The 14,531-nt window shown below is 32.9% G+C and overlaps 1 protein-coding gene across 1 annotated transcript; it reads right to left on the bottom strand.

Annotated features, from left to right (window-relative positions):
* Positions 1 to 2,471: 2,471 nt before the first annotated feature.
* LOC124358888 (BRCA1-associated protein) lies at positions 2,472 to 11,961 on the bottom strand. The gene is made up of 2 exons (XM_046811134.1): positions 9,836 to 11,961; positions 2,472 to 2,847 (listed from the first exon to the last, which is right to left on the bottom strand). The coding sequence occupies exon 1, from the start codon at positions 11,538 to 11,540 to the stop codon at positions 9,906 to 9,908; it is 1,635 nt and encodes a 544-aa protein (XP_046667090.1). The 5' UTR covers positions 11,541 to 11,961; the 3' UTR covers positions 2,472 to 2,847; positions 9,836 to 9,905.
* Between the last annotated feature and the right edge of the window lie 2,570 nt (positions 11,962 to 14,531).

The raw sequence follows: 14,531 nt of genomic DNA, 5'->3' as shown, positions 1-14,531 counted from the left end.
ACCAAATTTTTGGAATGGAGTCAAAGTACTTATGAATCTCATCATTAATTTCGGCTTCAGAAAAGAAATTATCATGTAACAAGAAGTCACATATAGAAAGGTCAGTTGAATTAAGCGGGTACACTTTCAACCAAAAAAGTATTTGCAGCAGTGTGAAATGAGGCACTGATGTGTTGCAAAATTAAACTTTAATGTCCAGTCCTGAAGAACTTCTGGCAAACATTGTCAGTGTACCAACTTGTTGTGACAGTCCTATGTCCCTCCAGTTTAATAGTCTACACTAATCTTATACTCTCGAAGAAAACCGTGTACATTATTTTCTTCACCAATTGTTGTTTCTTGACCATTGTGGAGCAAATTGGAACACTGAAAAATGGTATGAACATCTCATTGCCAATGTAATTTTGGAAATAATCCGATAACCACCATTATTAAGCAGTTTGAGATCTGCTGGCTGATTTTCACATGCTCAGTTTGTTTTTTAAGCAGTTTTTACGACTTTTGAAATGTCTTGTAAAATTATTCACATTGCTACAGATCCAATCCTTACGGAGGCATCAATATTTAAATAAATACAGTGTTTCATCTTGAAATGAAATTAAGGCTTCAAAATTCTGAATACCATCTAAAATCAGTAGCATGGGATGGTGCTTCAGAATCAAAGGCAATTTGGAAATGTATGAGCACTCCTCTTGAGAATTGGCTTTAAAATCTTAGAAAATCGTAGTCCGGAAATACTCTTTAATCGATCGATTAATGTGGAGAAGTTAGTGGTTATAGTGTGGTTCATTATCAGTTACATCTGGGCAACCCTGTGGATGTCAAGGAGTTGTACATCACTAATTGCATATGTCGAAACATTGGAGTAAAGAGGTAATGCTTGATCGATATGCCTATTTTAATGTGGAAAAGTGGGTGGGGCTCCATTAACCACTTTAAGCTGGAATGGCTGAGAGAGAAGACTGGGGCATGGAGTATAATTGCCTTGTGCTCATTCATACAAAAAGCATTGAGGGCTAATTTGTAACATAATCTCATGTAACAATAGGTAACTTTGGTTTGTAATGATATAAGTTTAAATTATTTTATGCATTCAATTTGAAACTAAATAAACAATGCATTTAAATATATCCTAATTGAAAAGACACCACACATTGATGTTTTGAAAGAAAATTAGATTCCACACACAATATTTATTGATAAATGACTCTGTATTTAAAATACCTTTGTAATATTAAAATGGATGTATACCACAATTACAAAGGCAGTTCTTTAAGAAAGGCCTGTCAGTAGAAGATTTTAAACCTGAATTCAAACTAAAGTATTAAACTATACAATTGTATGCTTTAACTACATATATAAAATTAATAGTTGAATAGTTTTCAGTTGATGGGATTAATACATTCATGACGATGTTTATCAGGTACATATGTGTGATCTTTCACAACTGCCGTTGTGTACCTGATTGGGGTACACACAGGAATTTCATGAAGTATGTTGTGTGTCAGATAGAGTACACATTGTTATGCATTTCCTTATTGCGTTTTTATTTGCTTGTCTTGGTGGTTTGTTAAATATGAGCCCGCACTTAAAGAAGTACCTCAGACAGAATTGTACCTCATCGGGTGCAGGATTACTTAATTTTTTAGATACCCCTTTGAGTATATGGAGAAACAGTGAAAAAAATATACTGAAATAATTTTTTGTGTGAAAAATTGCTAAGTCAACATACTTTTCTCTTATATTTAAGTATTCAAAACTATTTTTTTGCTATATTATTAAAATTTTATGGCATATAAAAGTCACAAAAATAGCTGTTGTCAACGTGTTAATGATTAAATATTAGAAATATTAGTTTCTATTGATGAAAGTTATTGTTTTATAACAAAAGGTAGGTGTCTGCCTGAGAAAGCCAGCATTTTGAGAGATAGAATTATATCATCACTGTGTGAGTGTGTCACTCAGTTGATGAGGAAGGGCCATACTTTACTAAAAATTGTTATTTTCATATTTAGATAAGCAATTTGGTGGTGACTAGCAACCAGCCACTAGGCTTCCCAAATTTATTAGATTGCAAAAGTGAAAACAAAAGAAAATAACCACGAGTGATAAATTTTTTCAGTTTGCCTTATGACTAATTTTGAAATAATGTCTATGTCCATTCATCGGCAACCAAATACTAAAATAATATTTGCAATGTTTGCATGAAAGTGGTAGGGAGGCAGTAGTTACAAATTCTGTATGCAAACACCATTTATTAACCAAATTCGGTTGTAGCATTATACTTTGATATATTTTTTTCTACAAGATTCAGAGGGTACCAATAAAATGGCTATCCCCAGGTGATTTCACTTACAAAATTAACAATTCAATCTATGGTAAAAATTGTAATGTCATGTACTATCCTGTTCTGTTCTACAACACAAACATTTTAAGAAGAAGGCATATTTTTAAACATGACTCAATGACCATTGATTTTTTTGTATCAATGTATTTATTACTTACAATTCACAGCCTAAAATATAATATGACAATATTTTACACACTTAAAGTAAATAATTGATTTTAATACAACAATTTACAAGTCTTATTAATATAACTTTCTGGATAGATGGACTATGGACTTCTCTGGAATGTCTGAGGCCAAATTAAAAGTAGCACACATTATTTGTAGGTTACAGAAAATAATTAGTTCAATAGGATAGTATTAAATAAATTACAAGCAAAATTAATAAAAATGTTTAAAGATACAAAATATAATATTACATAAAATTCATTATACAAAATATTCATTATATCTTACTGAATTCTAAAACTCCTTATTGAGGATCAAATCCAGCACGTTTTCTGGAACAAACAATACACATTTAAGAATTAATAAATTTAAAAATATTAAATCTTAACAACATTTTCCCCGTAACCTTCATCTTTTAATTACGAGGGGTATTAGAAAAATAAGGTTCCCTTTGCCGCCGAGACAGAATGTGATATGATGGGAGAAATCTAGCGACACAGTCTTACTCATCAGCTGTCCCTCTCTCTATCCATACCACTCGCGCCTCGCTACGTCCAAAAGTGCCGGCCTAGCTGCCTTCGAAGGTGGAGCTCTTTATCGTTGTTACCGCCAGATGCGAAATTCGTGCTGTGATACGTTTTTTAAATGCAAGGCAGATTTCACCTATTGAAATTCATCGTCAGTTAATCGAAGATTATGGGAAAAAACTGCATATCTGTTCAACACGTTCGGAAATGGTGTAGAGAATTCAGTGAAGGCCGCATGAAAATTCACGATGAAAACCGAAGTGGACGGCCTTCAGTTTTGTCTTTTGGGACAGGAAGGGCCTGCTTTTGATCGACTTTTGCCTCATGGAACAACATTAAACTCTGACAGATATTGCGACACATTAAGAAAACTGAGACGCGCGATCCAGAACCGCCGGAGAGGAAGATTGTCCAGTGGCGTGAGGACGTTCTCCGTGACAACGCTCGACCTCATGTCTCACGTCAAACTCAAGAACTGCTGACAAAGTTTGGCTGGACTATTGTGCCCCCATCTCCCCTACAGCCCAGACCTAGCCCCAAGTGATTATCGCTTATTCCCAAAATTAAAGGAACACTTGGGTGGCCAACGCTTCATTACCGATGATGAAGTCAAGGAAGAGATTACTCGATTCCTCAAATGATTGGCGGCAGAATTCTACAACATGGGGATAGAAAAGTTGCAGCATCGTCTACGAAAGTGTTTGGACAGAAACGGTGATTATGTAGAAAAATAGCTTAACTTTTAAATTGATGTATAACACTATGTAGAAATATAGAGCTGTCTATTTAAAAACATCATGGGAACCTTATTTTTCTAATACCCCTCGTATGATTTCAACTATTGACACCACATTATAATTTAAAGCATCAAATTTAATGGGAAGATATAAAAAAAATATCACATTGGCTAAATAAATAAAGTACTGTAAAGATGATTATTTGTCTACAGAGTTTATTTCAATTTGTTGATAAATTTTTATGGATGTGAAGCTGATGATGCTTGTTAAAGCAGTTGAGTACTAGCGTAGAACATAGAGTATTGTCGTCACGTTTGTCATGTTAATGTTATAAAACTAAAAACAAATGTTCAACTATTCAGTTGATCTCTACTCTATTAGGATGAGTCATTCTTAGTAATCACCAAACACTAGAGAAGAAATATTGTTTTAGTCATCAATATAACTTGTTGGTAATAATACATTATATTGTACTTCTTATATGTCTTCAGCCAAAATAACAGTGGAAAAACCATAACTGTTCCATGTATGTATTGTATTAAACCTTTGAGTGCCAAGCGCTTATTTAGGGAAAGGCACGGTTAGTGCCGAGCACTCATTTGGTGTTCCACCAAATATTCAACTTTTATATTTAATTGAGTGGCAAGATCTGTTAAAATTTTGAAATACAAGAAGTAATCTTAATTTATTTGCTTGCATCTTATACCAATAGGAAAAAACATACAAAGTTTCAGAAAACTAAGTATCTGTATAACTGAGTTTTAGTTTTGTTTATATTGGTGCAAAATGTTAACAATCAAGAGCTGTATATAAGTCGAATCTCATATTTGGCTTTATACGCTTTTACTAGCTCTAACAAATCAATTCTAAAAATAATTATTTTATTTTATCTATTTATATGAGACTAAGTACAATGCTGTACGTAAACTTTTAATAATAGATATTCAAAAGCTGATCTAGTCGGCCCTCTGCATTTCTCAGAATAACTTGGGAGTCAACTAAATCAGCTCTTGGCACTTGACAAGTGTTAACCTACCCAACTCATATTTTAAATTAAAAGCAGATTGTATTTGCAACCTTAGCTCGTCAACGCTAGGTCGTTATTGCATACGAGATGTTTCATCAGTGATCTGAACCTCATTTTTAGCTCATTACGTCTTAAGAAACATTATCAAATGCCCTACAGTACAGAACAAGTGTTTTCATGATTTTTTAATAGTCACCTTACTTATTGTTAGTCAAATATTGTCCAAGTAGTCTTAATCCATTTAGGATAAAAATATTTTTCAGAAATTAAAGGATGTAAACTCTTTAGTGATAAGCATTTTATAACACAATTTATTTAAGTAGGTATTAAGATATTTAAATGATTTTTCAGCATAATATTAAGGAATAAATACTCCTTTATGTAACTGGTATTTAACTAAATGTGTACTTAAAAGTACATACATAAATTTTTCCATCTCCTATTTAACACGTATCTTCTAATTTGCTATGTTAATCATTTTAATCATCTTTCTATGCGAGACTTTCTCCACAAGCATCAATTTAACTCTGCATGATGATCTATCTCATCACCAGCCTACCTAAACTTGATAACTCAAGACTCTTTTTTAACATAGTTTTGTAATTGTTTTACAAGTTAGTACCTACATGAAACCACTTTACATAGCACAAATGTAATTTGCTATCCTAACCACTTATTAGGCGCTTTTCTTTTCTCAAAATCAACTAAAAAAGCAAAGTGGGTCTTATAAACTAATACCAATGGGGTTTTGAAACTAGAATTTATACAATAATGTTGACTAAACTATAGCAAGTGTCTCTTTTAAAAAGGTAGTTTCATATGCCTATTTTTTGTTATTTGTTGCTGTAATCTACTTTCTTGGCAAGTGATAAAAAAGCAAGCTATCATATCCTATATGCTACAAATTTGGTGACCCACAGGCTCTAGGGGTAGCCCATTTCCATGAACAAATTGATTTAAAATTTTGAAGGTGTTTTCTCAATAATGCCCAATAGTAAATATACAATGTAAAATTTATATATTTAATCAGTTCAAAATAAATCTTATTCACATTTTTACAGCATTATTTAAAATGCTTGCTCACTTCTACATCAACTTAGTAATTTAAGGGGAGTGGGAAAGGTCACATAAATGATTTTTTGGTGATTTTCTATTTTCAATTTAGTTTTATAGAACGAAACTTCCTCTTTCAGGATCTGGTCTTAGAATTTACGTACAATGACTCTAAGTATACTTTTTTTTAAATATAACAACATTGTATGTATCAAGTTTTTTGCTTTATAATAGTGCCAGAGTAGGCCTCACTTTGTATGGTATACTAACACAAAACTGTTGATGTATTTTGATTATGTTACGTCGGTAGTATCAACCAGTACTGACTACTGCTAAACGGTAATTTTTCTGATTTGTTATTTTTCTTTTACTCAGCATAAACAAAATTATTGTTTTTAAATTAGTTCCGTTGTGAGTTCTATTATTAAGATTGTAGGTAAAATAGGCTCACTGATCTAATTATTCACAAGTTACAAAAACATATTATGGATAAGCCATAAGACGAGCTGTGTCAAATAACACTAAAGTACAAGGCATGAGAAAAATATATGGGCCATTTATTTTCATATGCTGTCAACCGACGAAAGTCCCAACACGCCTGATGCCCAAAGGGAGCTGATTCTTGGTGTGACTATAATAAAGCAAACAAACTGAAGCAGCCTCCCATAAATCCATAAACACAGCCTCCCTGAAACTATATATTACCAAGCTACAGTACTAGAATTATTTTATTTAAATTTATAGTTGCAGAGAAATAAAAGATTGTATGCAAAAAATTGGTAAATTAGATTACATTTTTTCAGCATTAAGAACAATACAATAACTCTAGTACTGTAGCTTTAAATTACATATGTGTATACATACATATAATTTCAACTTCATATCTTGTATAGTTCCTGAGGAAAGTGTACCTATCGTTCAAAAATTTAAAATGGTGGGGACAGTGCCTTTCCACTCCCCTTAAAGAAAAAAGAAGCATTGTTTTTACTCTCAAACAAGAGATTGCAACAGATTATTACAGAGGTATGTTACAAGAGGTTCTTAATCCTTCAGAACAATACATTAGCTTGTCATTGTGTAGCATATTTTTCAGATATACTTTTCAAAATTATATAATGAGGAGCAATAAGTTTTGTATACAATTTTGCTGTAATAAACCAGAGAATAATGTAAAACAATTGAAATATGAACTTATTTGGGGTATTGCTTCTTTATAATTTTGTAAAATTAAAAAACATATATTGGTGATTTCTCTTTTTCTAAGGTTTGTTCCTTGTAGCTTTTAAATAACTTGAGATTATAAAATACTCTAAATGTATACAATGTTCACAGTTTTGTAGTACATAAAAATATTATTACAACATAGGTTGTACGCACATCTACACATATCTATTGACAAAAAAACAGGGTTTTGGTAAAAATTGACAGTAGCCTATGTAAATTAGTACTCTTTTTTTATTCATCATCGCCGCATTCAGTTCTTTCGTGAATGTGTAGGCCTTTGGTAGTGCTCCAAATTATGGTAACATGCAGTGCCGCATTTCCCTATAGGCCCACTAGGCCCAGGCCTAGGACGCAAAATTTTAGGGGGCGCATAAATTTTAAAGTACACAAAAGAAAAAAGTTGCGGCGGCGGGTGGTGTTGGCGCTCGGCGGGGCGGGTGGCCAAGGTCAACTAGGTCCGGGGTGCGACGTTGACTCATTCATTGGTTCATTGCTTTTATTTATTCAAAACACTCCTATATATATATATATATATATATATATATATATATATATATATATATATACTATTGTAATTATCTTTCACCAAAATTACGTAATTAAGAAATTTACTGGATTTCTACGTCAGTGTAATCAGAGTCCTCTGGGGGGGGGGGGGGGGCGCTCTTTGGTCTGTAGGCCTAGGGGCGCCGAATTTGTAAATGCGGCCCTGGTAACATGTAGGGTTAGGGTGGCTCCCACAGTTTTGCAACTGGGACACCAGAAACATTTTTCTTTCTTTTCACAATAGGGTTATCAGCGCAAACAACATGAATTGAAAAAGTAATTGGGTTAAGGAAATTTGCCATCATTGTATGTTATAAAATTTAGAATTAGAACACAAGATTTCGAGGATTTAAATCTATCCTCTTTGTCAGGTGAGGGTATAATTAGTTCATGAAAAATAAAGAAGAGAAAGAAAAGAGATGAACATGCCTGAAAACTATTTTGAATTCAGACCGAAGAAAATAAACCAGCATTTTCACTACACGGGATGCAAGTTACAAGCACGAGAATTCAAGAACACTAACACACATCACACCAGCACAGGGGAAAATGTGATACTAACAATAAAATCAATGTTGGAACTTCCTATGCCCAACTATATATTACCAAACACGTGCTCAAAACAATGAGAACAATGTGTTATTTGAAACAATGAGACCGGAAAGCAATGATAGGGAAGGGGGAAAGGCTCCCCGCACCACCATAAACATAGGCACTGACCTAGATGTTAGTATCATGGTGTGAGTAAAAATTTTTGTTAAGTCTGTCTCATTGTTTCAGGTAGCGTGCACACAATTATCACTTGCAAATTCTACCCACCCCTCCAGTCATTTTGTCCTGACAGTCGATTTGATATAAACTATATATATTTTGTTGTTTTAATAAATTCTGTGTTTAATTTAATTTTTATACATAACTTAAGAGCCCATTAATTTAATTTTGTTGCATAGTAGGCTACTTTTATTTACATTGAAAAAGGCTTCAACTATTCAATAGCAATACTAAATTATTAAGGAAACATAATTTTCTTTTTATGTATCACAACACTGGTAGATTGTCAGGATATACAGTATTATTATTAAATACGTTGGTATTATTTATTTAAAACTTTTAAATTGCTTATATTTCTTATTTTTCAAGCACTGTTTAATAAAGGAAACACAATAATACAGGGAAAGTTTTATAGAATAACAAATACGCCTATTTAGATACCTAGGTAAATACTAGTTAAAAAAATTGTGATTACATATTTTTTTAAATCCTTTAGTGGTATCAAAATAAAAGTTTTTTAGTTAGATTAAATTTTGTTTAGTGTTCTAGAAAATAGACATCGAAGAATTCAGAAATAAATTTAGCAAATTCACAGGGTGTCTAGCCAACTTGTTATGAAATTCCAGTACAATTTCCGCATTTTTCACATACATATCTTTCAAATTCCAGGATGATCAAACCAAAATTTGTAGTCCTTGCAATTCTTTGCCAAGGCTAGATAGTTTAGTTATTGCCCTAAAAATAAAAAATACATCTGGTACATTAAAATGTATTCTTTTTAAAATTATGTTCGACCTAAAGATTATTTTCTTTCTAATAACATCTAGAAAATTGTGTTACAATGACATTATTTGTGAAAATTTTAATGTATTTTGACTAAGTGAGGGATTTGAAGAAATAAATTAATTGTTCTGTAAAACTCTTTTATCAGCACAAATACAAAATAACAAATTTATCGCATGCAAAAAATTAAAATAGAAGGTCTATTTATAAGTAGTAAAAGAAACATGTAGGTAAAATATTTCTTTCAAAGCCAATAACAAATTATGGCAACCACAGACTACCATACACCACCACAACATTTTCACTGGTTGTGAGTTGCCTTGAACTGTCAACTCACCTCACAACCCTCTCTTTCACGAAGACAGCACCGTCCAATATCCTTGAACTGATCACCATAAAATAGCATTGGACGTATTTAGTTTATTCTTAACTTACGCATTTTGATCAACATTCCTGTACATAACCCACATTTCCCCCATACATAGTAAATATAAGTACAATTCTTGCACACTGGACACCCTGATTCAGACAAATTTTCAAAATTAAAGTTGTGTTACTCTCCAGAGGGGAGGAGTTGGGGATAAATGCAATTTGTATACAGCCATGATTATCACCATGATTTTTTAAACATAGCCTACCATACACAACTTACCAATCTTTAGATGTTTCAATTATCTCATTTATTTATTTTTTTTTTTAGAGAGATATTTGCAATGTTGGAATTATTGACGATTGCTCCTTCTTCTGCGTTGCTTATTCTTAGGAACTGTAGTTGATGTTTCACCAACAACAATATGACCTTCTGCAATTTCATCTTTATGGTCACTAGCTTTAATCTGCTTTTCGGCTTCGAAATAAAACATAATGTCCCGCAGCTGCTCTTTTAGTTCAGAAATTTCTTTGTCCTTTTCAATTTTATAATTAGAAAATTTTTCCTCAAGTTCAGTATATTTTTTCTGCCAAGCAGATTGATTATCTTGCAAGGCTTTACTCATTTGACGTTCTTCTGTCAGTTCATTTTGAGTCTGAGTTAAACGAGCTGTGAGCTGTTGTACTTTTTTGTCCATACTTTGCTTTTCCTTCTTAATTGTGACTAATTTCTCTTGGAGCCTATTATTTTCTTCAAAACTTCTAACAAGATCTTCTTTGACTTTAGCAATATTTTCCATGTTTTGCTGCTCAAATCTGGCCATAACATCTTCAAAATACATTCTTTGTGAATCTAACTGTGAAGTTAATGTGTATGTGAATTCTAACTGCAAGGAGTCCATTTTTTCACTTGCTTCTTCCTTTCCTGGAACATGTCCTTCAACCAGTTTTCCATCAGCTTTATTTTGTAATAGTCTATGAACAAAATTGTCACCAACATAATCCCAAACTCGGTTGTTTTCAAGCTGCATTGAGTAACAATGCTGTGTATCCATGTAATGCTTAAAAGCATGACCATGAACATATCTTCCACAACCTACATGCCCACAGATAAGGCATATCCATAATGAATCAGCTGAATTACACTCGAAGCAACGGTTGTCAGCAACAAGTTCAGGTGTCTGAACATAACGACAAACTGGACATGTGGTATCACCCCATTTAGAAAGGCAACTACCATGAAATGAATGATTACAAAGTATTGTTAAGACACCATCTACAGATTCATCCATTCTTTCTAAACAAACTGGACATGTCGGCAATTCTGTGTGAAGTGCAGGTGGAATTTGAGCTTCTCCTTCTGTCACAGATTCAATATGTGATACAAAGACAAGGTTACAAGTTGTTGGTTCAAGGGAAGTAAAAGGGACTCCATTGAAGGACATATAAAAACCTACTGCCGATTGCTGTGACCTGAATGTCAAAAGAACCATATACTGATTTGGTGATCCATCTCTTATGATTCTAATGTGCTTGATATCTCCTTGACAGGCAGCTAGAAATGTTAACAAATCATGACAAGTCATTGAGGCAGGGACTGCTAAAATACAGACAGTCTGAGTACACCGCGCTGCTGTATCTACTGATGTCAGTTCATTTTCTTTATATAAATGTAAAATACCTTTGGTTATTTCAACAAAAGGATTACCAGAGATAAAGTTTACAAAATCCAAAGGTATCTCTTTCTTTGAAAAATCTTTCTCTCCTTCTTCAAGTGTTTTATCAACTTTATAGGAATTGCATAAAAGAGGTTTTGGCCCTGAACTATCATCATGGGAGTAAGTCTCAACTGTGTATTCCCTTACTTCCCTTCTAGTTCTTTGTTTAGAGTTTTGTTTAGCTGCCATTGTTTCGTCTTCGGAACTAATTTGTGAAGTTTCATTACATACCTCAAATCTTATCATACAAAGTGACACAGCTACTGACATTAGTTGTCAAAATTTAGTCAGATAGATGCACAATTTATTGGTTCACCAGTTAAGTAACTGTACTTTATGAAATTTTTGACATTTTAAAATTTAATTATATTAGCTTATAATAACAACAAAGTAACTGAACGTTCCAGTCAAAGTACTTTAACAAGCCAAGGACAACCGAAAATTAAAGGAATAAATGTTAAAGTTAAAACAAGTTCTCCAATCTTCACATCAAACCGAGTTGAATCACACAACCCAATTATAATGAAATAGCACAAGAACACATTTATTATTTCTAACTAAACAGAGTAATAACAGTATCACCAGAACAAACAATTTACACAATATGGGAAAAGTTTAGCAAGAACACAATAATTAACCTGACAGTTTTAAAGACAAAAGTCATTAATCAGTCTTGTTCGTTTAGAAGTTACAGAACAAAGAGGTAATATACAAAGAGTAATGAATAAGTAGCTAACAGTATAAAGAATGAGAATCGTAAAAACAAGGTTTAATCTCCAGATACTTATTTTACTTTTTGTACTCTACGCAATATAACCATTCTCATTTCTATTTTATAAGATCTAAATATACATTTTAATAATAATTGAAGTTTTTAATACAGAACATGTTAAACAATTTTCACACTAAAAAACAGAAAACACCCACAACACCGAGAACACCAAGAACAACCTTGTCTCCAAGCATACAACCCTCGTGAATACTGAGTGCAATAGTGAACTTACTGTGTGTAAAAAGTGTAAACTGGTCATACATACAAGAATGTTTATCGAGGTTCCATGCTCAAAGTAAGCAGAACCTGCTGAAATTCAGCAAACAAGAGGAAGAAAGAAAGAAAGAAAACGTTTAAGACAATCAACCTTAAATTTAAAAAATGAACACTTAACTAATAAATATTTCCGATATTATTTAACGATGTGTAATATACATAGGGCTCCTGCCTTCTTTTCAGATTCTTCTATATATTTAGAGTTTGCTTGTTGATGCAGTGTTCTTAGTTTTACATCATATTTGTGTGTGTATTTATTTCTTTGTATTGAATATCTCCTGTTATTTCATAGATGTTAAGTGATCTTAGTAATGAAACTTTCATTTCAGCAGTTCCCGAGTCATAGACGTGGGCTTGTTTGCTAGGACTTCTGTCTTGTGTTTACTTTGCGGACAGGAGATGTTCATCGCAGTACAAAGGGCGTCATATAATTTATTTATTACATGCTGGTTCTGCATCTCCAGCGATCTCTATAACATTCCAATTCTTCTTGAAGAGAATAGAATTGAGATTTTCAAGTTTTTGTCTTTATTTGTCGCTTAAGGTTTAATGTTGTATCGGTTCTTGGTTAAGGTCAAGACTACAAATTTGTTCTGTATGATCAAAGAGGTCAGTTTGTAAGGTAATAATAATAATTCTTTATTGAAGTAAAACAATCGACAAATTTGTATTGCAAACGTCATTTCATAATATTGATTAAAAATATACCAACCATACCTATTTTAATTTACTGTAGGCAGAGTCAATTCCACAAATTAACGGGTAAACCTAACAATAGATTTGTATTTTGCATGTTACGCATATCAGAAAAGGAGAAAAATAATAATAAAACACCAAATTTCACCCTAGTGGCCCTCTTAAACCCAACAGAGGTATATACCTTTGAGAACAAAAAGTACTTAATCGACGTTTTAATTGTTAGTTTCATTTATTTGTCCACCTCTGGTCTCATACTGGTGGACGTCTCTACCCTAAACCAGTCCACATTTTAATCGGAAGTACAGGGTGACATCGAGAATTAGAGGCTGGGTAAGGTCTACAATCCACGCTCCCTGAAGGCAATTTTACACGACTCTCTGGGTTTTAATTTTGAAATTATTCTAATAGATTTATTTTGCATTCCAAATACTCTACAATATGTAGATGAAATATGCTAAAGTGGGCTGTTTCAGTATACTAGTGAGCAGAATTTTGTTAGATTGTGTAAGACATAAATGCTTGAGGACATTTTTGAGGAATCGCTGCCTATGTGATCGATCCAGTCAATCCCCGGTCTAGGTGCATCTTGAGAAACTTGGTGGATTCATCTAGGATAGCTTTACCGCCATCACTAATGGTCGGTATTGGCCTTCTTGTTGACGGAGGAAAAAATAGAATATGTTAGTTTTGGCACAGTTATTTTTTAGATTTGTCTTTGAAAAGTGCTTGATGCATGCTTTTAGTTCATTAAAGCTTTTGATTTCAAGATCTTGTTTCGTTTTTGATTTGATGCAAGGTATGAAAAATATGAATCATTCATTGAGACATTTTTGTATCACTATAACATATCATGCCCAGTAAAAGAAGTCTATGAAAGAGAAACTCAACAAATTAAGTGGCAATGCAATGATGTTTTAAGATTGAAGAATGAGATGACAGCTTGCTACAGCCTGTGGAGAAATGTTAAGTCTGAAGAAAATAAATTAAGATACAATGCTGCTCTTAAAAGATACAGGGACAATCTTAAAACTGAAAAAGCTAAGTGGTACAACAAAAGGATTGAGGAATCTGATAATAAACCAAAAGAGTCATGGAATATAGTAAATGGAATAAGAGGAAAAAGCAAAACAAATTTTGAAAACATGTGCATCATAAATCAAAATAAACAAATATACAATCCAATTCAAATATGTGAGCACTTTAATAAATTTTTTATCAAAATTGCAAATGAAATTAAAGGTGATCTACAAGTCAATCATGATGTACATGTTTATGCCCAAGTAGAAAACAACCTCACACTTGACAGTTTTAAAACAATTGATGAAAAAACTATAAAACAACTCTTTGTCAACTTCAGTCCTAAGACTTCCTCTGGAGTTGATGGCCTCTGTATGAAGGCACTCAAATTCTGTCAGGAAGAAATTACTCGACCACTGGTGGATCTTGTAAACACATCAATTAGTAGCTGCACCTTCCCAAACGCCTGCAAGATTGCCAAGGTCAAGCCTCTTTTT

The sequence above is a fragment of the Homalodisca vitripennis genome, chromosome 1, assembly GCF_021130785.1.
Source record: "Homalodisca vitripennis isolate AUS2020 chromosome 1, UT_GWSS_2.1, whole genome shotgun sequence".
NCBI lineage: Eukaryota > Metazoa > Arthropoda > Insecta > Hemiptera > Cicadellidae > Homalodisca > Homalodisca vitripennis.
This window is presented reverse-complemented; position numbering and strand designations above follow the sequence as displayed.

What these genes read in the sequence shown, in the direction of transcription:
- LOC124358888 (XM_046811134.1), bottom strand. Translation starts at nt 11,540, where the DNA reads ATGTCAGTAGCTGTGTCACTTTGTATGATAAGATTTGAGGTATGTAAT.